The 27,787-nt window shown below is 43.9% G+C and overlaps 1 protein-coding gene across 2 annotated transcripts in view; it reads right to left on the bottom strand.

Moving 5' to 3' along the window:
* Positions 1–27,787, bottom strand: part of LOC126278009 (neural cell adhesion molecule 1-B-like) — a 1,138,606-nt gene that overhangs the window by 31,725 nt on the left and 1,079,094 nt on the right. For both annotated transcript variants that reach the window (XM_049977712.1, XM_049977711.1), the window contains exons 2-3: positions 18,641–18,803; positions 2,076–2,212 (exon numbers count right to left, since the gene is read on the bottom strand). In XM_049977712.1, coding sequence (XP_049833669.1) covers positions 2,076–2,212; positions 18,641–18,803 — 300 coding nt within the window. The remainder of the gene's footprint in view (positions 1–2,075; positions 2,213–18,640; positions 18,804–27,787) is intronic.

Genomic DNA, 27,787 nt, shown 5'->3' with positions numbered 1-27,787 from the left:
AACAATTACTGCATCACAGAGGCATTCAAACAATCATTCTTCCTGTAAGACACATATTAATGGAATGGAAGAAACGTTAATAACAGGTACAATGGGAGGTACCCTCTCCCTTGCCTCTCACTGTGATTTGTGAAGTGTAGATGTAGATGTAGAAAGGTGTATGTGACTATACCAAAAAGTGCCTTCCATACAGCCTAGCCACCCATGGTCATCATATCTGCAGTGTCAATCAGTCCTTCTGCAAATAATCAATGGTCTCACTGGGGCCTTCATAGATTGAAATTACTCTCCCAACCTTTTCCAGGACCAGGTCTCCTCTACCTTGCCTCTTCAGTAACCTACTGCTTCCCACATACCTAACATTTACCTACAAAGGAGTACTCATCTTGTGACTCAGTACCGCCCAGAACTGGAGTAACTGAGTGACGTTCTCTGTCACAGCGTTGACTACCTCTAGCTGTGCCATGAAATGAAGAATATATCCCCACAATCTGCCCTGCCCATCCCACAGTGGTATTCTGCCACCCATTAAACCTATGCAATATCCTTGTCCACCCCTGCTCTATCCCTGTTCCCAACCCATTGCCTCATGGCTCATATACCTGAAATAAACCTGGCTACAAAACCTGCTCATAAATCCTTCACCACCTTCTACTCCAGTCCACTCACAAGTATCTCCTATCCCTTCAAAGGCAGAGCTACCTGTGAAAGCTGTCATGTGATCTACATATTAAGTTGCAATCACTGTTCCAAGTTGTGTGTGGACATAACAACTAACAAACTGACTGTCAGCATGAATGACCACCAACAAACTTTGGCTAAGAAACAGCTATACCACTACATGCTGCCTAACATGATGTGCTTCACTTTAATGACTACCTCACAACCTGTGCCATCCACATATCCCCTGCTTTCCCTGCTCTCTTTCCAGCACCAGACACTCCTTGTATCCCAACAACATTATCATTAGTCTTTTCTCATTCTGTACTTCTTACCCTCCCCCCCCCCCCCCTCCAATCTCTCCCCCACCCCTCTGTGTAGCCTCCAATACTGCACTTAGGAAGCCCTATCCTGTCCCCACCACATGCCTGCATGCTCCTTCAAGCAACACAACACTTTCCCCCACTGCTGCCCTGTCATCCCTTTCCCTCTCCACCCCATGTCTCCACCTTACACCCACCACTGACGCAAAAAGATTGCTGTACATGTCATATGGAAATGCGGCTGCAGTTTGGTTCCAGTGCATGGAGACAGTGATCATGTGTATGTGAGAGTTGTGGTTGTGTGAATGTGTGTGTGTTTCCTATTTTGGAAGAAATACCTTGTTCAAAAGCTTAACATTTTAGCAGTCTTTTTCATTGTGCCTGTGTGTGAATCTGAGCTTTGTCTTTGTGGTGAGAAGTAATCTACACTAATCCCTCCGTCACATTATGTTGGATGCACACTTCAACAAGTAATGTTTCAGTCTACTTGCCATGAAGCGTCCCTCAATACATGTCTTTGTTTTCCACAATGGCATAAGAGGTTAGTAATTTGCTGGATGCTTTCTCTTGTTTTCAGAGTGCTCCCACTATACTGATACATTCATGTTCTAAATCACAGTAACTGCGATATGTTTCTTTTTTGGAAGCAGAAAGTAATACAGTTATCAGCCAAATATTGTTGTGAACACCAGATCTTTACCTCGAATGGAGGAAAGAAAGATCACCGTGTTAGCTGTGGAAGCAATTACTTGTTAATGAGGAGCCATAACTCGAGTGCTGTTTCACATCTCTTTACATACAACATGCATTTATGAATAGGGAGAGTCATGTAAAGGGTCAGAATTTTTTAAAAAAATAATTGAGATTTGCCAGCAAATAGAAGGAGTGAGTTGTCAACAGGGAGAAATTGTTAGATGGGAAAATAACATCAGGCATACTACATGGAGTGTTATGGGTCATTCACTGTTGATGATATGTGCATGGTGATTTTGGACAACAGGAACAAAATTCAGGATACAATCCCTGGCAGAATAAAGAACAAATAAGGTTAGTAAACATATTGCTAGAAATGTAAAAGGCTTGGTCACATACTGTAGACAAACAGCTCGAAGTGTAAGGAACGTTCTTGTCCCTGTATGCGAGAGACACATGTGTATTTTCCTTTGTCCTTCTTCTCAATTCTGGAGAACACAAGGGACAGTGTCTCCTTTCCACCTTCAACATGTACCCTGAAATTAAAAATATGGCAATATAGACATTTTTACAAACATTAACTGAATACTAAGAACGTACAGCTGTTTCTGAATTAAAATTAACATGATGTGACGCCAGCCTACCTTTTACCTAATAGAGAGCTTACATTCTGGTACAGGAATATTTGCACAAATTTTTGGTGGGAGAAGAAATTAGGAGGTGATTTGCTGCTCTAATGATAATGAGAGGTGCTCACTAATGTTGAAATTGAGGATATGGAGATTATGAGAAGTACTGAAATAAATTCACATAGAGGAGGTTTGGGTAAGAGTATGCAATTAAGGAAAAAAGTGTTGATACCTACTTAATCTTTTATTATGATCCAATTATTTATACACCAATGTACCATTTAAGCTCTTCCATATTAATTATTTTAAAAGTAAATAGACATAACAAGATTAAGAGTAAACATTTGCTAATTTCATACTTTTATTCATACAGTTGATAAGAGTAGCATACAGTCATTCCAGAGTTCACACATGAAATTATTCAGCAATAGTCACAAAGTTAACATCCTACATCTTCATCCACACCATCTTCATGACACTATTCATATATTAATCACAATGTATCCAGTCATCTTCAAAATCAGATATACACTTTAAGCAAATGCATTGTTTTTGCAGGATCAGTTTTCTGAGGAGCTGTGAGCAATTCCCTTATTTAGGAACAAGGTTTTTTTGCTCTAGAAGATCCTGTTTTCTTTTTGTCTTTGCCCTTTGGTATTCCTTCTCTTAATTATCTTCCTGTGTCTGTCCAAGGATGTTCTTCCCACTGATTAGAGAAGTTTCCCAATTTTTGCCCGTCTACTTCTTTCTGTCAGCTGACAGCAGTTTTGGCTGCATACATGTCAGAAATGGATGCGTGCTCTCAGACTGATTTCCAGCACTCGAGCAGAGGACACTGGTCAGTCTCATTTTTCTCAGTGCTCTAAACAACAGTTTTGTTGCTTGCCTTATACAAGATGGAGAAAAATCCTCCAGGAAATAATAATTAAGATATTTAGGATATATTCTTGTTGCTTTAATGTTGTTGCTCTCACCTCAAATGTTACTGTCTGGCAGCAGACACTTTTAAATAAACCACCACAATGCTGAGTAATGTTCCATGAAAGTTCACAAGGTGACAAATATGTCAATAGATCACACTGCATGACAGACAGCTACTGCCACATGGACAGTTATTTATGACAGTTGTGGCAAAAGGCATTTCAATTATTTTTTTTCTTTCAGATACCAGTTGGCTGGAAAATGGCGCACATTCAAATGAAAAGATGAGATGGGAGCTACATGTGTGGACTCAGAAGAACATGTGAACATTGTGCCTCACATATTTACGGCAGCTGTATACAGGACAATACTGGTTTCATGGTGCAAAATGCTTACAGCACACCACACATACAGTTAACATGATAAAACTGATCTCAAAGTATTCTATTCCAATGTTCACAACATGCTGCAAACAGTGTGGGAGGTGCTGAATACCGTCTGCAACACCATTTGACTTACCATGTTTAAATCAGATCATCTGTGCCTGCACAGCACTGGTAACATCCTCTCATGTCGCAAACCACCTACCACATAGTGTGTCCTTCACTTTCATTTCAGATCAAAGTCACAGGATGAAGAGCAAGAAGAGTGCAGCAGGTGCTCCTATTTTTCTCCTCCACTCATGGAATTGCTGCTGTACACACCTGGCTTTATGTGGTTTTTATTGTTGTGCAGTATGATTGCACTTCCTGTGAGATCCATATTTTTTTCCTGAACACCATGTCATACCTGTTACAACAGGAGATGATTGTAGTACTGATATGTAGACTGAGGTAGCACAGAATAATGCCCCTGACATCATAGGTGACAACCATGATAAATTTCACGTGGTGATCCAGTATGTCAGCACTCACAGATTGACATTTGAGTTCCAGTTGATGTGCAGTGGCCCAGAATTCATCAATGGTAGTTATTCATGACGGGAAGTAGTTGCTGTACATTGCTGCCAGTGTGTTAGGTGGTTGGAACATTTTACATATCACATCTACCATTGAATTTTTGTCAGGTCATGTGGTACATATCATGAAGCAATTTTTTACAGTTGCAGCCCTGTCTGCAATATCCATGGATGGAGCATTTCTCAGTGTCACTTGCCCTCTCTTGCAAAAGTCCTTGTTGAAACTTTCGAACCCACCATGCTACAGTTCACTGTGATATTCTGTTGCCTTTCTCCCTTGGAGAATGGCTATTTTGATATATATGTGCACCTCAACATGTATTACATCCATCTTGCATGATGCTTGCCACACAACTGATTTCACAGCACTCTCTGAGCTACTACCAACAAACACAGAGCCATCTTTTGTAGTGAATACACATTATGCCTGCATAACTTCCATGTGAAAAATAGCAGTGTGTTATCCATCCATGTACCTGAAAGGGAAAAAAAGCAAAGGTGTGATGGTTTTTGCCCAAAACCTCATATTTATCCATCACAGAGCATTCTACATGTTACCAATAGTCATCATATCTGTAATCTGCATGAAATAAGAGATACTATCATGAAATATGCACATACATACAATACATATCTACATGATAAGACATCAATGTTAACAATATATTATTATAAATGAGCTGGAAATAATGTGAACTACAAACGGATAGTACAGTACACTGGTAGACAATGCACATATTAGAAATCAAATGCTACAGTTTACTCTGAGAAAATCAACACAGAGAAAACATATCAATAATATTATCAATCGGAGAGACAGCAGATGTAACAGAGAAAATTACTGTATCACGTGTTTTAAATTCTTCTGTAGTGTACAAAGCTTTGGGCTTGAGCCATCTTTATTTAGTGTTCCTGAAGGCATTCAGTGATGAAACTCATTATTCCTATTGACATAACTGTTTTCATATTTTTATGTCTTATAACTGGGATTTCAATTGTCTGCCTGTGATTTGGATCATGGTTTTGTATAGACCTTCACTGTTTGTGCTTTTGCAGGTTAGCCTTGGCATTCACCAAACAACTAAGTATGTAAGTGGATGTAATAGTTTGTATTTCTAATTTTGAAAGTATGTTCCTCAGGATTTGTGATTTCTCAGTTGGGATATGTTTTCAGAACTGAGGAATTGCCCCATAACAGCAATTCATTGGTCATGGGCTATAAAAAATAATAATAAGAGTTAAGCAATGACTTGTCATTTACGCATTTGGTTAGCAATACTACATATACACTCCTGGAAATTGAAATAAGAACACCGTGAATTCATTGTCCCAGGAAGGGGAAACTTTATTGACACATTCCTGGGGTCAGATACATCACATGATCACACTGACAGCACCACAGGCACATAGACACAGGCAACAGAGCATGCACAATGTCGGCACTAGTACAGTGTATATCCACCTTTCGCAGCAATGCAGGCTGTTATTCTCCCATGGAGACGATTGTAGAGATGCTGGATGTAGTCCTGTGGAATGGCTTGCCATGCCATTTCCACCTGGCGCCTCAGTTGGACCAGCATTCGTGCTGGACGTGCAGACCGCGTGACACCAGTCCCAAACATGCTCAATGGTGGACAGATCCGGAGATCTTACTGGCCAGAGTAGTTGACTTACACCTTCTAGAGCACGTTGGGTGGCACGGGATACATGCGGACGTGCATTGTCCTGTTGGAACAGCAAGTCCCCTTGCCGGTCTAGGAATTGTAGAACGATGGGTTCGATGACGGTTTGGATGTACCGTGCACTATTCAGTGTCCCCTCGACGATCACCAGAGGTGTACGGCCAGTGTAGGAGATCGCTCCCCACACCATGATGCTGGGTGTTGGCCCTGTGTGCCTCGGTCGTATGCAGTCCTGATTGTGGCGCTCACCTGCACGGCGCCAAACACGCATACGACCATCATTGGCACCAAGGCAGAAGCGACTCTCATCGCTGAAGATGACACGTCTCCATTCGTCCCTCCATTCACGCCTGTCGCGACACCACTGGAGGCGGGCTGCACGATGTTGGGGCGTGAGCGGAAGACGGCCTAACGGTGTGTGCGGGACCGTAGCCCTGCTTCATGGAGACGGTAGCGAATGGTCCTCGCCGATACCCCAGGAGCAACAGTGCCCCCATTTGCTGGGAAGTGGTGGTGCGGTCCCCTACGGCGCTGTGTAGGATCCTACGGTCTTGGCGTGCATCCGTGCGTCGCTGCGGTCCGATCCCAGGTCGACGGGCACGTGCACCTTCCGCCGACCACTGGCGACAACATCGATGTACTGTGGAGACCTCACGCCCCACGTATTGAGCAATTCGGCGGTACGTCCAACCGGCCTCCCGCATGCCCACTATACGCCCTCGCTCAAAGTCCGTCAACTGCACATACGGTTGACGTCCACGCTGTCGCGGCATGCTACCAGCGTTAAAGACTGCGATGGAGCTCCGTATGCCACGGCAAACTGGCTGACACTGACGGCGGCGGTGCACAAATGCTGCGCAGCTAGCGCCATTCGACGGCCAACACCGCGGTTCCTGGTGTGTCCGCTGTTCCGTGCGTGTCATCATTGCTTGTACAGCCCTCTCGCAGTGTCCGGAGCAAGTGTGGTGGGTCTGACACACCGGTGTCAATGTGTTCTTTTTTCCATTTCCAGGAGTGTATATAGTTTCTGTAATTTTCTGAAAGAGTTTAGTTATCATTCTCATTACTGTACAGAGTAAAAAAAATATTTACAGTTTTAGAATGAGTAATTTGCACTTGTCTCCAAAGGATATATTATGTATTTGGAAGAGTTCTTCACTTTTCTTGCTTTAGGTGTTCTGAACCTCTTCTAGAAAAAGCAAATGTAGTATCATCTGCCTAGAATATGGATTGACAAGGCACAGAACTGGGTAAGCCACTTACTTAATTTATAAACATCACAATCCTAAGTATGGGATGTAATGGAACTCCTCTTGTGACACTTAGAACCTTTGAACTGTTGTTACAAAAATGTTCTATGTGCTTTCTGTTGTTTGGATAAAATTGGAACATTGACTTTACAACTGCAGGAGGAAAATGTTTTAATGGACTTGTATAGGTCATTCTCCTCTGCCTGTGTAAATAGTTCATTGTCACTATCTGGAATGTGGTATGTGGTCTGTATCATACTTGTTAAAGTATGCCCCCTTATTTCTCTTAATTTGCCCTTTCTTGATAACTTCTTCTGCATAGTTCTTGAACAACAGTGATGACAAACTGGAGCTTTGTGGCAAGGGGGGAGAGGGGGTGTGTATTTTACACAAAGTCTGTCTGACACAAGAAAAACATCTCTACACACATTTCTACACTGTTAGAGGGGAATGTGATTGTTAGTTATCCTACATGGCAGCTGTAATGTTTTTTCCAGGAAAAGCAGTTTCTCCCACCATGAATGCTGCTCACTTTCCATTTTACAGAAGGACTATAACCCCTCCCTCCAAATTTCCTGTCCAACTCTCTCATGTGAGTAGACTAAATAATTCCACTGAGCTTGTCTTTATGCAGTGGAGTCCTTTTTAGTTTATTAAATGAGTACTTATTTGCAGTTGTTAAGTGACCTTTTACTTAAAATATGTTCCTATAAACAGTGGATAAGAAGTGGTTAATGTGTAAGTGTGATGTTGTCAGTAACCCATGGAGTGTAGGTGGGAAAAGAAAGGGATTGAACTGATAAATGTGGTATCTTGCTGCTGTCTCTTGTTGACAACATATTGCAAAGCCGTGTAGTCAAGATGTAGACACATGTTGGTGAATTAAAGAATTGCCAGAAAGATACTGCACTTCTCTCACCATTAATTGTGTTACTATTAGATTTAATAAATCTCTCCTTTTCAGAAATTGCTTGCACTTGTAGAGTGGGCTGCACTGATGGTACCGCGTACCACACTTACACAGTATATCCAGCACGATGTGTATCAGTAAGCCTGATAGAATAAGACTGACCATGTTCAAATCTAGAACAGTGATCTGCTGTAATGCAATGCTTGACTTCATTGAAATTTTTGAGATTCTTTAAGATCTAGGTGATCTATTTCTGTTACAGAGTGAACTAATTTATGCCTCTTCAGATGTTGGTAATTCTGAGGGTGGGACATATGATAACACTCATGCTGCGAAAAATATTCCAGTCATTGGTAGTGACAATGTAATCAACATTGTCGAATGCATTTTGCCAGTCTGTTGTACTTGGGACAGGCTCTGCAATGTGGTACACTTTTGACAGCTCTGGCTGTGAAGCTTTTTTACGTAATAGCTCATTTAACAACTGCAAATAAACTGCACTAAATCAACTGCAAAGAATGTCATTATATGAACTCTAAGGATAGAGGATCTCTTCCATCTACTCACATGAGAGAATTGGGCAGGAAATGTTGGAGATTATAGCCTGTCTAAACAGAAAAGCGAGCAGCAGTCATGTTGGAGGAAGCTGTTTTTCCCAGAAGAACATTACAGCTGCCATACAGGATCAGTGTTGGGGCCACTCCTGTTCCTTATTTATATAAATGATATGCCGTTTAGTATTATGGGTAACTCTAAAATATTTCTGTTTACTGATGACACTAGCTTGGAGGTAAGGGTGTTGTGTGCAACATTGGCTTGATTTCAAATAGTGCAATACATGACCTAAGTTCATGGCTTGTAGAAAATAAACTAATGCTAAATCACAGTAAGATTCAATTTTTACAGTTTCTAACACACAATTCAACAAAACCTGACGTTTTAATTTCACAGAATGGGCATATGATTAGTGAAACTGAACAGTTCAAATTTCTAGGTGTTCAGATAGATAGTAAGCTGTCATGGAAAGTCCATGTTCAGGATCTTGTTCAAAAATTTTTCGAATGGTATCAGAAGTGAGAGATCATTCGACACGAAACTTGTTCTACTTTCTTATTTTCATTCGCTTATGTCGTATGGTATTGTATTTTGGGGTAGCTCTTCCCACTCTAAACGGGTATTTTTGGCTCAGAAATGGGCGGTTCGGGCAACAGGTGGTGTAAGTTCACGAACCTATTGATGACCCCTGTTCAGGAGTCTGGGCATTTTGACATTGGTCTCTCAATATATATATTATTTACTGTAATTTCTTGTTAACAATGTTAGCTTATTCCCAAGAATAAGCTGCTTTAACTTGGTTAATACTCAGCAGAAATCAAACCTGCATTTGGATCGGACTTCCTTTACTCTTGTGCAGAAAGGTGTGCAGTAAACTGCTGCATCCATTTTCAATAAGCTGCCACTCGAATTCGGAAATCTGAGCAGTAATCCAAACCCTTTCAAATCGAAACTGAAGAGTTTCCTCATGGGTCACTCCTTCTGCTCTGTCAAGCAGCCCCTTGAAAAATTAAGCTGATTCTTGTTGCATTGTTGATTGCGTTTACTTAAACTTATGGACTGACTTTTTTTTGGGTTCATAAACATTTATTTTTATCTGTTATCTGTTATTACTTATATGTTGTAATTTCATGTACTGACACATTCCATGACCTTGGAGATTTGCGGCTCAATTTGGTCCTACGGAACTTGAAAATGTAAATATAAAAATAAAAGGATGACAAGGAGTTAGTTTCTCGTCTAGCAGTGTAGAACACTGTACAGAGATTTACGTAGATTCTCTCCTTATGGTTTTTTGTGTTGGTATTATTAGTAATTCATATGTGTATTCCATGTGGACTGAACGCACTTTCTGGAAAATAAATTCATCTGGGCATGTTTGCACACTGTGTCACCAATTATTTTTAAGGTAAGCTGCAGAAGGGATGATATAACTTTCTGAAATACCCAGTAGTTGCTTTTTGTGATGTAGTGGGGTAGAGAGGATGGGGAATAGTATGCTCACTCTTCAGTTTGCATAAGTATGGAGGATGGAAGTGCATGACCACAATCTGGTGACCTATCTTCACTCAGAGTCTAACCTCCATCCTCTCTTCTCCACATGTTACAGCCTCAGACCACTATTAATCCTTCCGTACAGTTATCCTGCACTGAGGTGTGGTACACATATTTAATATTTGTTCTTGACCCACTTTATTTAAAACTGAACATAAATTTTATACTACTGAAACATTATTTTTAATACTGTGTATTTTTTCCACTCCTAGCAACTATTAGTCCCAGAGAAAAAATGAAGGAACTTTTTTGTAGGAAGTCGAATGCAGTTGAGTTTTGTTCTGTGAAATATTTTGGATAGAAGGCTCCATTTTCGAGATATTCCAGAGCAGCGTAAAAAAGGGACCTTTAAATCCCCCCTCACCACCCACGCTCACTCTATAGCGATCAGGGTTTTTTATTTGTCGTTCATCACACTTCACCCTACCACTGCAGGAAAATGTCCTCTAATTTTCCTTTGTAGACTGAGCTTATAGGCGGAAACACCTCTAGTGTTCTATACAGAGCTGTTGAATAATAAACACAGACTGTTCCACACATAACTCTCCACATCATTAGGTCGTCAACAGACTTGCAGAAAACATGTGGCCAGCCTCCCTACACCACCCGTTGGTCACAGTCTGCATGATATCAAGAGTATGACTATTTCATCAGCTGAATTAAACGTTTGCGGATTGAAGAAGGATATATACAGTCCAGTCATACTGAAGTGATAACCTACCAAAAGCTTGAATAACCACTTCTTGCAGGACTGCCCACTGCGGGATGTGCAGGAAGAGATCAGTGAGGTTCTGGAAGGCACTGATAGGGATGTGTGGCCATGCTGACTCCAGTGTCATGGCAAGCTGTGCCAGGTTTCTCGGTTCAGAATACTTGGCAGCCACAGCCAACATGAAGTGGTCACATAGATGCTTGATTGGGTTTAAATACAAGGAGTTTCGTGGTCAGGGGAGTACAGTAAACTCATCCTGATGCTCCTCATACCAGGCACGTACACGGGAAGTTGCATGTTGCATTGTCATGCTGGTAGATGCGATCGTCTGAGGAAAAAGAAACTGCATGTAGCGTGGACGTGGTTACTAAGGATAGACGTTTACTAGTGTTGATCCAGTGCGTCTTCCAGTCTGACGAGATCACTCAGGGAATGTCACGAAAACATCATTACCCAGGCAGTGGTACTCGTCCCCCCCCCCCCCCCCCCCTCCCGTTTGCTTTCAGACGGCAGACGTTTCACGCCTTCAGCACCAATGGCCATCTGTCCAATGGAGCATAATACGTGATTCATCTGAAAAGGCATCAGTCGCCAGTCAATGGGCATCCAGTTTAGGTATTGGCGTTCAAATTGCAGCCTTTGTCGCTGATGAAGAGCATTCGGCACGAGGAAGTGAACCAGGCGCTTGCTGTGGAGACAACAAAATTCGCTAAACGGTAGTTGAAGAGACACGGCTGGTAGCCCCTTGGTTCATTTGGGCAATCAGACACGCAACATGTCTATTCGGCTGTACACATCTCTGCAGCCATCTTTCACTCCTGTTCCCTGTGGCCCATGGTGCACTACAGTTGTCATGTCGCTGGTTTTGGATAGTACCGTTTTACAGTGCACCACTATGCACACGAACGGTTTACAAACTTAGACGTTTCGGAAATGTTTTAACGCTTGCACAAATGGCAGTAATAAGCCATTTTAGGACTTCATACAAATCGCTCCGTTTCCGCATTATGAATGCAATGTTTTCCGCGTCCCTCATGACACACTGTACCGGGTGAAAAATGGTTCAAATGGCACTGAGCACTATGCGACTTAACTTCTGAGGTCATCAGTCGCCTAGAACTTAGAACTAATTAAACGTAACGAACCTAGGGACATCACACACATCCATGCCCGAGACAGGATTCGAAACTGCGAGTGTAGCGGTCCCGCGGTTCCAGACTGAAGCACCTAAAACCGTTCGGTCACAGCGGCCGGCTTGCCACGTGGAATAACTCCGAAAGTATGATAGGACCTGAAAAGTTAGTGCGACAGAAGTTGCAAGGGGCAACGGGGACCATAATATGACGTTGGTTTTTTGTTGCTAAGTGGGGTCGCATCAGAGATATGAAGGTCAACTTACTTTTTCTTTTTTTAAATGGGATGGAATAATTAGGTACTTATTTTCTGATAGCGGTTATCGGGAAGAATGGAATGATGTGCAACAGTAAGGTCTTTGAAGGTCAACGAAGGTAAAAAAAGGTGGCATGAACGTCCATTTACAGAAGATGTTGCAAGTGATGACACTGGTATGAAAGCAGTGCTGCAATCTTCTTATCATGGATTGAGTGGTATTCCTTATCACTTCGACACTCATCGGAGCACATGCTCTGACAGTTATCTCTCGTATATTGTGCAAATAGTAAATATTCGCAGAACACGGCGTATCCATTGTTTACACTGACATGTAAACACTATTCGACGATTTCGCAGTACAACACTAATAGGAACGGTAAGACTAGTATAGTCGAATCAAGCAAATGTGAATGATGTACTCTTTCGAAGAAAAGTCGATATGCTTCTCATTTACGGATAATGCCAACGAAATTCAGTGAGAGCTAGAGACTTATACGCTGAAAGATAACCTCAACGTACCTACCCTACACGTCGTAAATTTAAATATGTGTACGATAAATTGAGAAGAACTGGATCTTTAACGCATCGGGAATATATCCGGCAAAGGAAAGTTACTAACGACGAACTGGAAATGGATACTCTTGCCGCTGTGGTTCGAGATCCTTGTGTCAGTTCGCGTCAAATCGCAAGGGAATCTGGCATGAGCCAGAGTAGTGTTGTACGTGTTCTGCATCGCCATAAATATCATCCCTACCATACTAGTCTCCACCAAGAATTAACTGTTACGGATTGTATGCGTCTCATTGAGTTCTGCCGATGGGCTTAACTACAGATTCAGAGGGATGGCAAATTTATTAATTTGATTTTATTTACTGACAAGGCTACATTCATGAACCATGGAAATGTTAATTTGCATAACATGCATTATTGGGCAACTGAAAATCTATGTTGCCTGTGCCAAGTTGCACGCCAAAAACCGTGGTCAGCCAATATATGGTGTGGGATTGTGCAGACCAGAATTATAGAACACTATTTCATCGAAGGAAATCTTAATGGTGGGAAGTACACCACATTCCTGCAAGAAACAATAGGTCTGTTGTTGAAAGAAATACCTTTTGGAACAAGGAACAGAATGTTGTATCAACACGATGGGTGTCCGGCACATTTCTCTCTGATGGCTAGAAATGAGTTGCAGAGACAATTCCCAAATCGTTGGATTGGACGCAGAGGAGATGTGTCGTGGTTGGCTCGCTCGCCCGACTTCACGCCTCTGGATTTTTTTGTGGGGATTCATAAAAGACATTGTTTATAAATACGTTCCAACTACACCTGAAGATATGCAAGCGAGAACTGTCAGAGCATGTGCTTCGATAAGTGTCGATCTGATAAGGAATTCCACTCACTCCATGATAAGAATATAGCAGCACTGCATGAATACCAGTGGTCATCACTTCGAACACCTTCTGTATGTGGACGTTCATGCCTTCCTATGTGACCTTCGTTGACCTTCAAAGACCTTACTGTTATACATTACTGAATTCGTTTCGATAGCCGCTATCAGAAAATAAGTACCAAACTATAGCACCCCACTTACACACACACACACACTTAACATCTGAGTTCATCAGTGCCCTAGAACTTAGAACTTTAAAAACCTAACTAACCTAAAGACATCACACACATTCATGCCCGAGGCAGGATTCGAACCTGCGACCGTAGCGGTCGCGCGTTTCCAGACTGAAGCGCCTAGAACTGCTCGGTCACATCGGCCGGCCTACAAAAACAAAGCTGACCTTCATGTCTCTGAAGCGACCCCCACGTAGCAACAAAAAAACCACCGTCATACTATGGCCCCCCCCCCCCCCCCCATTGTGTCATGCAACTTTTGTCCCACAAACGTTTTTGCTCCTGCCATACTTTCGGAGTTATCCTTGGTGGCAATAGTTAGTGACTCACCCTGGTTTATTCCGAGCACTACTAGAGCTGACTTCTGCCGGCCGTACCGTTCCTTGACATCATATTGCGCCAAAAACTACAGGGTGTTTCAACCACAATGTTTTACCAAAATATTACCCATACGGACAGATATCTGCACGCTACCAGCTACCACCTACGATCATCCAGTATAGAAACATTCTGTTTTTAGGACCTCGGTTCATCGAGCGGAAGCCGTTACAGACGCTGGAGACCATCCGTGGAAACTGAGTCTCTTATGGGAAATGTTAAAAGAAAACGGCTCCAAAACCGCCAAATTTCTCAAACCATCTCGCCGAAGACTTGTAAGAAATAAGCAGACCCAGGTGTTTCTGCATTTCTGCTTCTCTGCAACAGGAAAGGGTACGCCTGCTCCGAAAAAGGCTTAAACGAAATTCAGTCAACTGGTCTCCAACAAACAACTCTTGAGGCCTGTGGAAGGTGATGTAGGCCCCAGAACGCCAGGGGCATACAAAAGACCGTGTAGTTGTAGACAGTTTTATGCCGGAGACACTGTGCACACTTTTAAGCAGCGTCGTATAGAACAGCAACAATAAGCTCACGACAGTCGCCACTTGACCGCGGCCGAAGGTCATTCCCCCGAAAGCTTATGGTGTTTTAACAGCTTCACGCATCTGGAAGCTCGAAAAAATTTTACTCATATTTACAGTCTGACAGTTTTCACATTTATCAACAGGTGCGTTGATTAGTAATGTGATGATAACGTCTTTCTGGATATTTGGTTGTAAGTAACGCACTTCACAAATTTTTGACACCGACTGAAATAACTTTCTATTTTCTACACCTCCTATAGATTTCATTAATTCCGAAGGTATATCCTCGACCTTTCCTTACTTGTTTGAGCTCAAATCACTCGGTACTTTGTCAAACTATGACCGCGTTACTGGACCACCTGTTTCTTCCGTGTCAGTGTAAGGCTTACGCTTCGCATAAACAAGGGAAGCAATAATTTTATTGATATCTAGCATGCGTTATAAACATCGCATTATTACAATTGTTCTGAAATTTCTATAGAAAATCCGGCTGTGGTGGCTGAGCGGTCTAGGCCCTTCAGTCTGGAACCGCGCGACCGCTACAGTCGCAGGTTCGAATCCTGCCTCGAGCATGGATGTGTGTGATGTACTTATGACCAAGATGTGGATGGGAAGTCAGACTGGCCCATATCTCAACCAGTACTGGTTTCTGGGCCCAAATCATCGCCGAATCCCCACAATGCTTCACTCTTGGATTTAACCTCGGCTAGAAATTCTGAACAGTGTGAAGCAAGAGACATCCGTATAGCCGCGTGGGATTAGCCGAGCGGTCTTAGGCGCTGCAGTCATGGATTGTGCGGCTGGTCCCGGCGGAGGTTCGAATCCTCCCTCGGGCATGATAATGTGTCTTTGTCCTTAGGATAATTTAAGTTAAGTAGTGTGTAAGCTTAGGGACTGATGACCTTAGCAGTTAAGTCCCTTAAGATTTCACACACATTTCAACATTTTTTTTTGAGACATCCGTATAAATGACTTTATTCTGTTTTTACGTAGTCCAAGCCGTGTGGCTTCGACACCACGTTTTCTGGTTAGGTGCAAATGGCTCTGAGCACTATCGGACTTAACATCTGAGGTCATCAGTCCCCTAGAACTTAGAACTACTTAAACCTAACTAACCTAAGGACATCACACTTATCCATGACCGAGGCAGTATTCGAACCTGCGACGTAGCGGTCGCGCGGTTCCAGACTGAAGCGAGAACCGCTCGACCACACCAGCCGGCTTTCTTGTTAGGCATTTGAATCACTGATGAGTAGTTTTGGAATTCTCGCTCTGCTGTTCCCTGCTTATGGAGATCCCTTCATGGTGTTCTGGTGCTGACAGGGTTTGCGAGTGTGACATTCAAATCTGCAGAGACTTGTGCAGCTGTCATCCTTTAATTTTCATTACAATCCTCTTCAAAGACCGTCTGTTACGATCACTTAACACACACTTTTGTGCGCGTTTGACTTACTGGTTGATGTTTCTCCCCTTTCCTTGTATGTGATCTAAATCTTCAATATGGTGTTTCTTGAAACAGTAAACACTTTGGCTTCCTTGGTCCCGAAAACATCCACCATATGAGCATCAACAATTTGCCCACGTTCGAATTTACTTATCTCCGACATAATGCACTCACAACTATATGGAAAACAGTTCTGACCAGAACTAACGTTTGCAATATATTGAAGATACTACAATGGTGCCGTTGGTGGTCAAATACAAAAGCCCCACCATGCAGGCTTGGCTAGCAACTGTATTTATGTTCAAGTATGCAGTTCTAATGGTGTTTCTATATTTTTGTCCAACCACTCTTTTAGCAACAAACTCTCATTACTTCGACGTCATAATTTGCTATGATGATGAAACGATGAAATCAGAAGTAGGCCCTCAGCAGAAACATTCCTCACTTACCGCTATGTTTGTCAATGCAATGTGAGCCTGTAAAGCGGGGAAAAGATGTTTTTTCAGTCGTTTCCAGCTTCGGGAAGTGGACTGTTTTCCTTCTGAAAATATATTACGGCTGCTGCACCATGGCCATAAAATGGGATGATCTATATTTCAGAACGGCTGTTATTTTTTTCTTTGTGGAAGCTCTTTCCTCTTCTGTCTTGCCTCGCTCAACTCACTGTGGTTTTATATATTTGTCATTGTGCCAGCTTTTGGGGGCAGGCTGAACTGTTATATTATTCTGAAATATAGTGGACAACGGTATCGCTAGTAAATCTTGTTACTAATTACTGGTTTCGACAGAGCTGTGCTGTCATCGTGGGATCTTGTAACACAGAAGTTCATGAACCGTGTAGTATTTATTGTTGGCAACAAATACAGTCATCTTGAGATTTGGCCACTTTATCTGGCTACAGTATTCTCTGCATGTCCATTATAACTATCCGGGCTGTTATGCCGTGGTCGGTTGATGAATTTTGTCTCAATTCCCAACGTTTCGTCTCCGACTGCGGGAGACATCTTCAAGGGGGACCGTAGGTTGATGGAAGGTCCAACACCCCTACTGGCTGGCTACTGACTGCCGCTAAATTCCGTGTCCGCGCGCTCCCGCGCCGCGGTGTGACGTCACGTGTTTTGACAACGTCAGTGCAATTGGCCGCTGTCCGTCGCCGTCGATCGCCGTTGCCATCACCCAGTAGTGGACGGGTGGTACACATCTTCTTTAACACCGGCATCCATATACCGTTTAATTTCACGCCCTCCTCCTTTCGGTTGAAATTATTTGGGTGTTTAGCGATTTCGATTGCCTCCCTGTAGAGCCTTTCGTAATATCCGCTTGTGGCCGCTAGTACTTGTGTCTGCTCGAAACGAATATTGTGGTTCCATGGCTGGAAAGCATGCTCCGCAACAGCTGATCGTTCCGTTTCTCCTCTTCTACAGTTTCCCTTGTGCTCTTCCAAATGTTTAGAAATAGTTCTTTTAGTGGTACCCACATAAACATCACCACAGCTGCATGGGATCCTATACACTCCAGCTTTTTCCAATGGTTTGCGAGCGTCCTTGGCAGGCTTAAGGTATTCCTGTATCTTCCTGGTGGGCTTGTAAATTACGGTAATGTTCCGCTTCGTCAAGATCCTCCCTATTCTTTCCGTTACATTTTTAACAAACGGCAGGAAAACCTTAAATTTTGTAGTAGCCTGTACGTCAGTATGATTTGTGCGTGGCTGCCTCAACGCACGTTCTACTTCGGCGGACGAATATCCGTTCTTCATTAGTGTATTGTGGAGATGTTCCAGTATTCTCTGCAGTCGGCCATCCCGCGATAAACCAAATTAAATGTGTTCTGTGTCCAACAAAGCTTCTAATTTCTTACAATCCTTGTCACTTCTGAGGCTCAAAGTTTTGATGGTACACTTTATTGTCCGAAAGTTCCCTGAGAAATTTGGAGACGAATATATTTTGTCTGATAAAAAGCCACCCCGGCCGGCTATTCCGTGTTATACAGGGGTTTCTGGATGCTTACGATCAGACAGTGTAAGTAAAACGTAAACGCTGTTGTTAAAGTGACCTCCATTAACTCCCAGCCCCACCCCCACCCTCCTCCCCCAATCACAGGCCACTTGGATACGCACCTAAATAAAGTACGTCCTTTCCATAACTCTGTTACGTCCTCACGTTGACCCAATTTACAGCTCTGCCTCCATACAACCGGCTGCCACATCTAGACCACCTCAGTGCCGTCTCTCTCCGTTTACAGTCCATAGTGGCCAGTGTTACCTTTCAAGCGGGTGATATATTTTTCTCCGTTGAGCTTACCTTATAAACACAGCAGCAAGAGCTGTACGTTAGGGTTATGGATATGAATTTGCATCACAAGTGCGAGGCAGTGTTCGAATACAAACTTATCTGCAAGAACGAAACTGTGGCCAGCGAAGAACGACTCACCTTCCCTTCTCGTAGATGCGGCCCTTGTCGGGTCCCAGCCAGCTCATCTGCTCGCCGCCGCGGCTGACACACGTAACCACGTATGACTCGTCGACGAACCGCACAACTGGCTCGCTCTTGTTCGGCGACAGATGGAAGTCGGAAGTGTCGCCAGCTGCCGTCCCTGGAACAAGAAAAAACCCAGTCACAACGTGTTGCAGCTGAATCAACAATGACGTGCACTCCCACAACACATCAACACAGAGCTGATAGAAAATAAAAGCCCTGATTTTTGCCTGGCAGTCCCGATAGCTTTCTTGTGAGTTGTAAATACTTACATTCTAAGAAAAAAATAAACGACGCACCACGAAGGAATTATCCGAATTGAGCGGAAATCAGTAGATGTGAGATACATGTATAGATAAACAACTGATTACAATTTCAGAAAAATTGGATGATTTATTCAAAAGAACATTGCACAAATTGAGCAAGGAGTTGGTCCACCTCTGGTCCTTATGCTAGCAGTTATTCCCTTTGGCATTCGTTAATAGAGTTGTTGGATGTCCTCCAAGGGGTATCGTGCCAAAGTCCGTCCAATTAATGCGTTACATCGTTAAGATCTCGGGACGGTTGGAGATCCCTACCCATAATGCTCCACACGTTCACAACTGGAGAGAGATCCGGCGACCCTGCTGGCCATGGTAGGTTTTGATGACCACAAAAACAAGTAGTGGAAACACTCGCCGGGTACTGGCGGGCATTATCTTGCTGAAATAGACGTCAAGGATGGCTTGCCGTTAAGGGCAACAAAACGGGGTGTAGAATGACGTCGACGTTCGTCGACGTACCGCTGTACTGTAAAGGTGTCGCGGATGGGAACTAAAGGGGTCCTGCTACGGAAATAAATGGCACCCCTGAACATAATCCTCGGTTGTCAGCCCGCATTGTGAAAGACAGTCCGGTTGGTATCCCATTGCAGTCCGGGGCCTCTCAAGACGAATCTTCGCTGGTATTCATTGGATAAATATATTATACTAGAACGAGGCATCACAACAACGTTTCACCAGGCAACGCCGGTTAACTGCTGTTTGTGTATGAGAAATCGGTTGGAAACTTTCCTCATGTGAGCACATTGTAGGTGTCGCCACCGGCGCCAGTCTTGTGTGAATGCTCTGAAAAGCTAATCATTTGCATATCACAGCATCTTCTTCCTGTCCTTTAAATTTCGCGTCTGTAGCACGCCATCTTGGTAGTGTAGCAATTTTAATGGCCAGTGGTGTAATTTTCAGAGTATATGTGCAGAAGCGGTACTCTAGTGGACGTGCGAAGAATGCCAGGAAAGACAGTGCGAGAGGAGCGCTAGCGGCTCCGCTAGTGGTGAGGGTCCAATCCGCTGATGGAGACCTTTCTGGACGCCGTCCACGGCGCTCTGCCCCACTGGCAGCGACGCGCTGCTGGCGGCACTCCATCAGGCCGGCGTTTGGCTTTCATACATATTAGATTAGCTGGATGGCCGCCAGGCCGTGTCGCGGATTACTCGACATCCGGGCGGCCTGCGCTGTGCAAACGTCCCGCCAGCCCGTCTGGCGCCGCCGCTGTTCTCGAGGTCTCTCTCACCACCACAGCGTCCTGCTGTTTCATTTGCTGCATTCCCTGTTCCGTGTCATCCAGTCCACTTGCCACAGACCTCATGCTCTTAAACAGTGCAGTAGGTTACATCTCTGGGCAAAAAGACTGAAACCGTTTGGGGTTCCCGGGCAGACCAGACACGTTTTAAGCACTGTAATACCTCCGACTTATTTTTTTTTTTTTGGTCGTCAGTCTACTGACTGGTTTGATGCGGCCCTCCACGAATTCCTTCCCTGTGCTAACCTTTTCATCTCAGAGTAGCACTTGCAACCTACGTCCTCAATTATTTGCTTCACGTATTCCAATCTCTGTCTTCCTCTACAGTTTTTGCCCTCTACAGCTCCCTCTAGTACCATGGAAGTCATGCCCTCATGTCTTAGCAGATGTCCTATCATCCTGTCCCTTCTCCTTATCAGTGTTTTCCACATATTCCTTTCCTCTCCGATTCTGCGTAGAACCTCCTCATTCCTTACTTTATCAGTCCACCTAATTTTCAACATTCGTCTATAGCACCACATCTCAAACGCTTCGATTCTTTTCTGTTCCGGTTTTCCCACAGTCCATGTTTCACTACCATACAATGCTGTACTCCAGACGTACATCCTCAGAAATTTCTTCCTCAAATTAAGGCCGGTATTTGATACTAGTAGACTTCTCTTGGCCAGAAATGCCTTTTTTGCCATAGCGAGTCTGCTTTTGATGCCCTCCTTGCTCCGTCCGTCATTGGTTATTTTACTGCCTAGGTAGCAGAATTCCTTAACTTCATTGACTTCGTGACCATCAATGCTGATGTTAAGTTTCTCGCTGTTATCATTTCTACTATTTCTCATTACCTTCGTCTTTCTCCGATTTACTCTCAAACCATACTGTGTACTCATTAGACTGTTCATTCCGTTCAGCAGATCATTTAATTCTTCTTCACTTTCACTCAGGATAGCAACGTCATCAGCGAATCGTATCATTGATATCCTTTCACCTTGTATTTTAATTCCACTCCTGGACCTTTCTTTTATTTCCATCATTGCTTCCTCGATGTACAGATTGAAGAGTAGTGGCGAAAGGCTACAGTCTTGTCTTACTACCTTCTTAATACGAGCACTTCGTTCTTGATCGTCCACTTTTGTTATTCCCTCTTGGCTGTTGAGCATATTGTATATGACCCGTCTCTCCCTATAGCTTACCCCTACTTTTTTCAGAATCTTGAACAGCTTGCACCATTTTATATTGTCGAACGCTTTTTCTTTAGCCTTGCTTCCATTATTAGCCGTAACGTCAGAATTGCCTCTCTCGTGCCTTTACTTTTCTTAAAGCCAAACTGATCGTCACCTAGCGCGTTCTCAATTTTCTTTTCCATTCTTCTGTATATTATTCTTGTAAGCAGCTTCGATGCATGAGCTGTCAAGCTGATTGTGCGATAATTCTCGCACTTGTCAGCTCTTGCCGTCTTCGGAATTGTGTGGTTGATGCTTTTCCGAAAGTCAGATGGTATGTCGGCAGACTCATATATTCTACACACCAACGTGAATAGTCGTTTTGTTGCCACTTCCCCTAATGATTTTAGAAATTCTGATGGAATGTTATCTATCCCTTCTGCCTTATTTGACAATAAGTCCTCTAAAGCTCTTTTAAATTCCGATTCTAATACTGGATCCCCTATGTCTTCTAAATCGACTCCTGTTTCTTCTTCTATTACATCAGACAAATCTTCACCCTCATAGAGGTTTTCAATGTATTCTTTCCACCTATATGGTCTCTCCTCTGCATTTAACAGTGGAATTTCATTTGCACTCTTAATGTTACCTCCGTTGCCTTTAATGTCACCAAAGGTTGTTTTGACTTTCCTGTATGCTGAGTCTGTCCTTCCGACAATCATATCTTTTTCGATGTCTTCACATTTTTCCTGCAGCCATTTCGTCTTAGCTTCCCTGCACTTCCTATTTATTTCATTCCTCAGCGACTTGTATTTCTGTATTCCTGATTTTCCCGGAATATGTTTGTACTTCCTCCTTTCATCAATCAACTGAAGTATTTCTTCTGTTACCCATGCTTTCTTCGCAGCTACCTTCTTTGTACCTATGTTTTCCTTCCCAACTTCTGTGATGGCCCTTTTTAGAGACGTCCATTCCTCTTCAACTGTGTTGCCTACTGCGCTATTCCTTATTGCTGTATCTATAGCGTTAGATAACTTCAAACGTATCTCGTCATTCCTTAGAACTTCCGTATCCCACTTCTTAGCGTATTGATTCTTCCTGACTAACGTCTCAAACTTCAACCTACTCTTCATCTCTACTATATTGTGATCTGAGTCTATATCTGCTCCTGGGTACGCCTTACAATCCAGTATCTGATTTCGGAATCTCTGTCTGACCATGATGTAATCTAATTGAAATCTTCCCGTATCTCCCGGCCTTTTCCAAGTATACCTCCTCCTCTTGTGATTCTTGAACAGGGTATTCGCTATTACTAGCTGAAACTTGTTACAGAACTCAATTAGTCTTTCTCCTCTTTCATTCCTTGTCCCAAGCCCATATTCTCCTGTAACCTTTTCTTCTACTCCTTCTCCTACAACTGCATTCCAGTCGCCCATGACTATTAGATTTTCGTCCCCCTTTACATACTGCATTACCCTTTCAATATCCTCATACACTTTCTCTATCAGTTCATCTTCAGTTTGCGACGTCGGCATGTATACCTGAACTATCGTTGTCGGTGTTGGTCTGCTGTCGATTCTGATTAGAACAACCCGGTCAGTGAACTGTTCACGGTAACACACCCTCTGCCCTACATTCCTATTCATAACGAATCGTACACTTGTTACACCATTTTCTGCTGCTGTTGATATTACCCGATACTCATCTGATCAGAAATCCTTGTCTTCCTTCCACTTCACTTCACTGACCCCTACTACATCTAGATTGAGCCTTTGCAATTCCCTTTTCAGATTTTCTAGTTTCCCTACCACGTTCAAGCTTCTGACATTCGTAGAACATTATCCTTTCGTTGATTATTCAATCTTTTTCTCATGGTAACCTCCCCCTTGGCAGTCCCCCCCCGGAGATCCGAATGGGGGACTATTCCGGAATCTTTTGCGAATGGAGAGATCATCGTGACAATTCTTCAACTACAGGCCACATGTCCTATGGATACACGTTACGTGTCTTTAATGCAGTGGTTTCCATTGCCTTCTGCATCCTCTTGTCGTTGATCATTGCCCCTTTAAATTTCAGGGATACCAAATAACAAATTTTAATTATTGCGCTTACTGTCTCGAAAGAATCGCTGCGGGGGCTAGAAAGCACTTACCTATCAAAGCGGTGGGGGTGAAAAAGCAGTGCAGCTCAAGACGCGTGAATACCCTAACTTTATTCTCACAGTATTTGAGAATGAGAGCACTAAGTGACTTGCAACAAACTTTACACATCATCTGATACATTCACGAAACTTTTTCTGGCTGACAACTCCCACAAAATGATGAAAGGAAACAAGTTTATAGCTTACTACATTTTCGCTGTTTATGCAGTGAAATAGACTCATGAACTATGACGTTTTAATTTATTACTTCTTTGCTATTAACTGTATTCGCGACACATTTTGTAGACAGTTTTCTCTTATATCAGCAAAATTATATTATTATACGTAGTTCACAAGACATATATCAAATACCTAGATACGCGGAAAAGTGACGCATTATGCACGATGTTTTAATTTGTTACTTAGCTATACTAACTTTATTCACAACACATTTCGCAGACGGTCTCCACATAATCCAATGGATGTAGTTGCGAAATTATATCATTGTGCAATACATATTTAGGAAATACGACGTCATAATCATTTAGCTGCGTGAAAATGAAATTGCAGGGCGAAATTTGCAAGACATTCAGGTGAAACATGTGTACAAATACGTGTGAAATGTTAAGCATAGGTGAAATACACTCCTGGAAATTGAAATAAGAACACCGTGAATTCATTGTCCCAGGAAGGGGAAACTTTATTGACACATTACTGGGGTCAGATACATCACATGATCACACTGACAGAACCACAGGCACATAGACACAGGCAACAGAGCATGCACAATGTCGGCACTAGTACAATGTATATCCACCTTTCGCAGCAATGCAGGCTGCTATTCTCCCATGGAGACGATCGTAGAGATGCTGGATGTAGTCCTGTGGAACGGCTTGCCATGCCATTTCCACCTGGCGCCTCAGTTGGACCAGCGTTCGTGCTGGACGTGCAGACCGCGTGAGAGGACGCTTCATTCAGTCCCAAACATGCTCATTGGGGGACAGATCCGGAGATCTTGCTGGCCAGGGTTGTTGACTTACACTTTCTAGAGCACGTTGGGTGGCATGGGATACATGCAGACGTGCATTGTCCTGTTGGAACAGCAAGTTCCCTTGCCGGTCTAGGAATGGTAGAACGATGGGTTCGATGACGGTTTGGATGTACCGTGCACTATTCAGTGTCCCCTCGACGATCACCAGAGGTGTACGGCCAGTGTAGGAGATCGCTCCCCACACCATGATGCCGGGTGTTGGCCCTGTGTGCCTCGGTCGTATGCAGTCCTGATTGTGGCGCTCACCTGCACGGCGCCAAACACGCATACGACCATCATTGGCACCAAGGCAGAAGCGACTCTCATCGCTGAAGACGACACGTCTACATTTGTCCCTCCATTCACGCCTGTCGCGACACCACTGGAGGCGGGTTGCACGATGTTGGGGCGTGAGCGGAAGACGGCCTAACGGTGTGCGGGACCGTAGCCCAGCTTTATGGAGACGGTTGCGAATGGTCCTCGCCGATACCCCAGGAGCAACAGTGTCCCTAATTTGCTGGGAAGTGGCGGTGCGGTCCCCTACGGCACTGCGTAGGATCCTACGGTCTTGGCGTGCATCCGTGCGTCGCTGCGGTCCGGTCCCAGGTCGACGGGCACGTGCACCTTCCGCCGACCACTGGCGACAACATCGATGTACTGTGGAGACCTCACGCCCCACGTGTTGAGCAATTCGGCGGTACGTCCACCCGGCCTCCCGCATGCCCACTATACGCCCTCGCTCAAAGTCCGTCAACTGCACATACGGTTCACGTCCACGCTGTCGCGGCATGCTACCAGTGTTAAAGACTGCGATGGAGCTCCGTATGCCACGGCAAACTGGCTGACACTGACGGCGGCGGTGCACAAATGCTGCGCAGCTAGCGCCATTCGACGGCCAACACCGCGGTTCCTGGTGTGTCCGCTGTGCCGTGCGTGTGATCATTGCTTGTACAGCCCTCTCGCAGTGTCCAGTGCAAGTATGGTGGGTCTGACACACCGGTGTCAATTTGTTCTTTTTTCCATATCCAGGAGTGTATATTTAACATACGCGCATACAGGCAAACCCAAGGGGTAAAAAGCACATACTAAGCCCCAAGAACGATTTCAACTACATCCTGTACACACATTAGGTATGATCTGGAAAGAAATGCTATGGGGCTAAGAACCACCAGTATCCTATTGGGTAGGGGCAATAAGATGAAGAGAGAAAAGGGGAGAAGAAGATGTACATAGATAGGAGGGTGGAGGAAGTGGACAAAGAAAGGGAAGAATAGGAGATGGACAGAGCGGAGAGCAGGAGTTGAACATGAAAAGGAAACAGGAGGAGGTAGAGGGAGGAGGGAGCAAGACATGAACAGAGAGATGGAGGAGAATGAGATGAAGAGGGGAGTTGGAGGAAATGGCGAGGGAGAGGGTGGAGTAGGAGTAAGAGAGGGTCGAAGAGATAGAATTAGAAGAAGAGGACATGGACGGAAGGGGGAGGAGCAACAGGACAGAGTGGGAGGAGCAGATGGGCAGAGAGAGAGGTATGAGGAGATGAACAGAGATCAAGGCGGGCAGGAGGAGACAGACAGTAAATGGTTGATAGAGGAGGAGACTGACTAACAGAAGATTGGAATTACAGACCTGAGCAACGCCAGGTACTCAGCTACTGAATAATGAAATCAGTAAGTGAGTTGTGGATGCAGAGCTGTGAAATGAAGCACACATAGCTGTCACCTCCGGCACAAAAAAAAGGCTCTAACCCAGTCGGGCCCCATTCGAACTTGGAGGAAAGGTATGGTTATGTCGTTCTGTGCTACTTCAATTCTACAGCAGAATTCATCAGTCGCAGTGGTTTGGCGAGTGGTGGTGTTATGGTCTGTCAGCGAGCAATTACCAAAGACTTTCGATGGGTGAGACATCTGGAGAACGTGCTGGCTAGGGTAGCACTAGAACAGCCCATCCAGGTATGCTAGAGCAACACAGGCAATATGTAGTTTCGGGTTATATTGTTGCAATAATATAATGGCAACCCTGTAGATTTAGTACAACCTCCGGTCTGTCAGGATTGTAGCTGTTGTTGTGCATATTACCGGCCACGCGAGGAGGAGGTGATGTATTCCATACCATTATCCCACATGTTGGACATCTATGGCGTTGGCGGATATAATCTGGAAACTTTCGTTCTCCCCAGATTCTCCACGAATGGATACATCCATCGTGATTAAGTACCCAGAACTGCAACTCGTCATTTCTAAGGACGACATTGTGTCACTTTTATGTTCAGCGTTGCCGTTTGGGGTAACATGGTCTGCGCATCTCACTCTGCTGCCGTGTGAAGGGAATCCACGGAAATAGTCACCATGCTCACAGTGCGCGGTTGACGCAGACGTCGTCGTGTTGTCCGCTTGGACTTCTTGATGCACACGAGCCCATTTGTTGACTCCAGGTACATGGCGATGTTGTACGATCCTGCATGCCTGGGCGTACATAGGGGGGATTACATTCTCTAACTAGGCGAAGACATTCTTGGAACATTCACTAAATAAACGGGGACTTAGGTCTTATGCGAATAACCGATACCACATTTTCTTTTTGTCGAAAGGAGTGTACTCACGGCGGGTTAAGGGGAAACATCCCACATTATTAATTTTAAAATAAATCGGCCAGGCTCTCAAGGGCAGTGATGATATTAGATGCCCAAGTCATCCATATCAGACTACTCGGAAAGGAAGCCATTGAGTATCCTAATATAAAACCACACTCCATGAACATCGCCTGAGTATTTCTTCTCATTGCGTATAAAACTGTAAACTATGGTGAAATGTCTACGTTTGTATCTGCACATCACTAGTCGTATTATCGGCTGTAGCGGAGGGTACTTCAAATATTTCCCTGTTCCATTCACGAATGGTGGGTGGGTAGAATAACTGCTGATAAGTTTCCGTATTAAGATAGAATCTTTCTAATTTCGCCTTCGTGATCTTTTCGCAAAATATGCCTAGGAAGAAACAATATATTGTTGTGCTCTAGTAGGAACTTACACTGTTCGAATTTCAACAGTAAACCACTTCGTGATGCACGTAGCGTTTGCCACTGTAAGATGGGTCAGCATCGCGGTTAGTTAGTTAATTAGTTACGTGTTCCATTGATGAATTGCACGGAAAAACCGTTATGATGTGGAACGTGTCAAATGCACAAGAAATGGGCACAGGAAACAAGATTTTTTCCCCCAT

This window comes from Schistocerca gregaria, chromosome 6 (genome assembly GCF_023897955.1).
Source record: "Schistocerca gregaria isolate iqSchGreg1 chromosome 6, iqSchGreg1.2, whole genome shotgun sequence".
In the NCBI taxonomy this organism is placed as follows: domain Eukaryota; kingdom Metazoa; phylum Arthropoda; class Insecta; order Orthoptera; family Acrididae; genus Schistocerca; species Schistocerca gregaria.
Note: the sequence above shows the minus strand (reverse complement) of the source record. Positions and strands in the feature narration are given on the sequence as shown.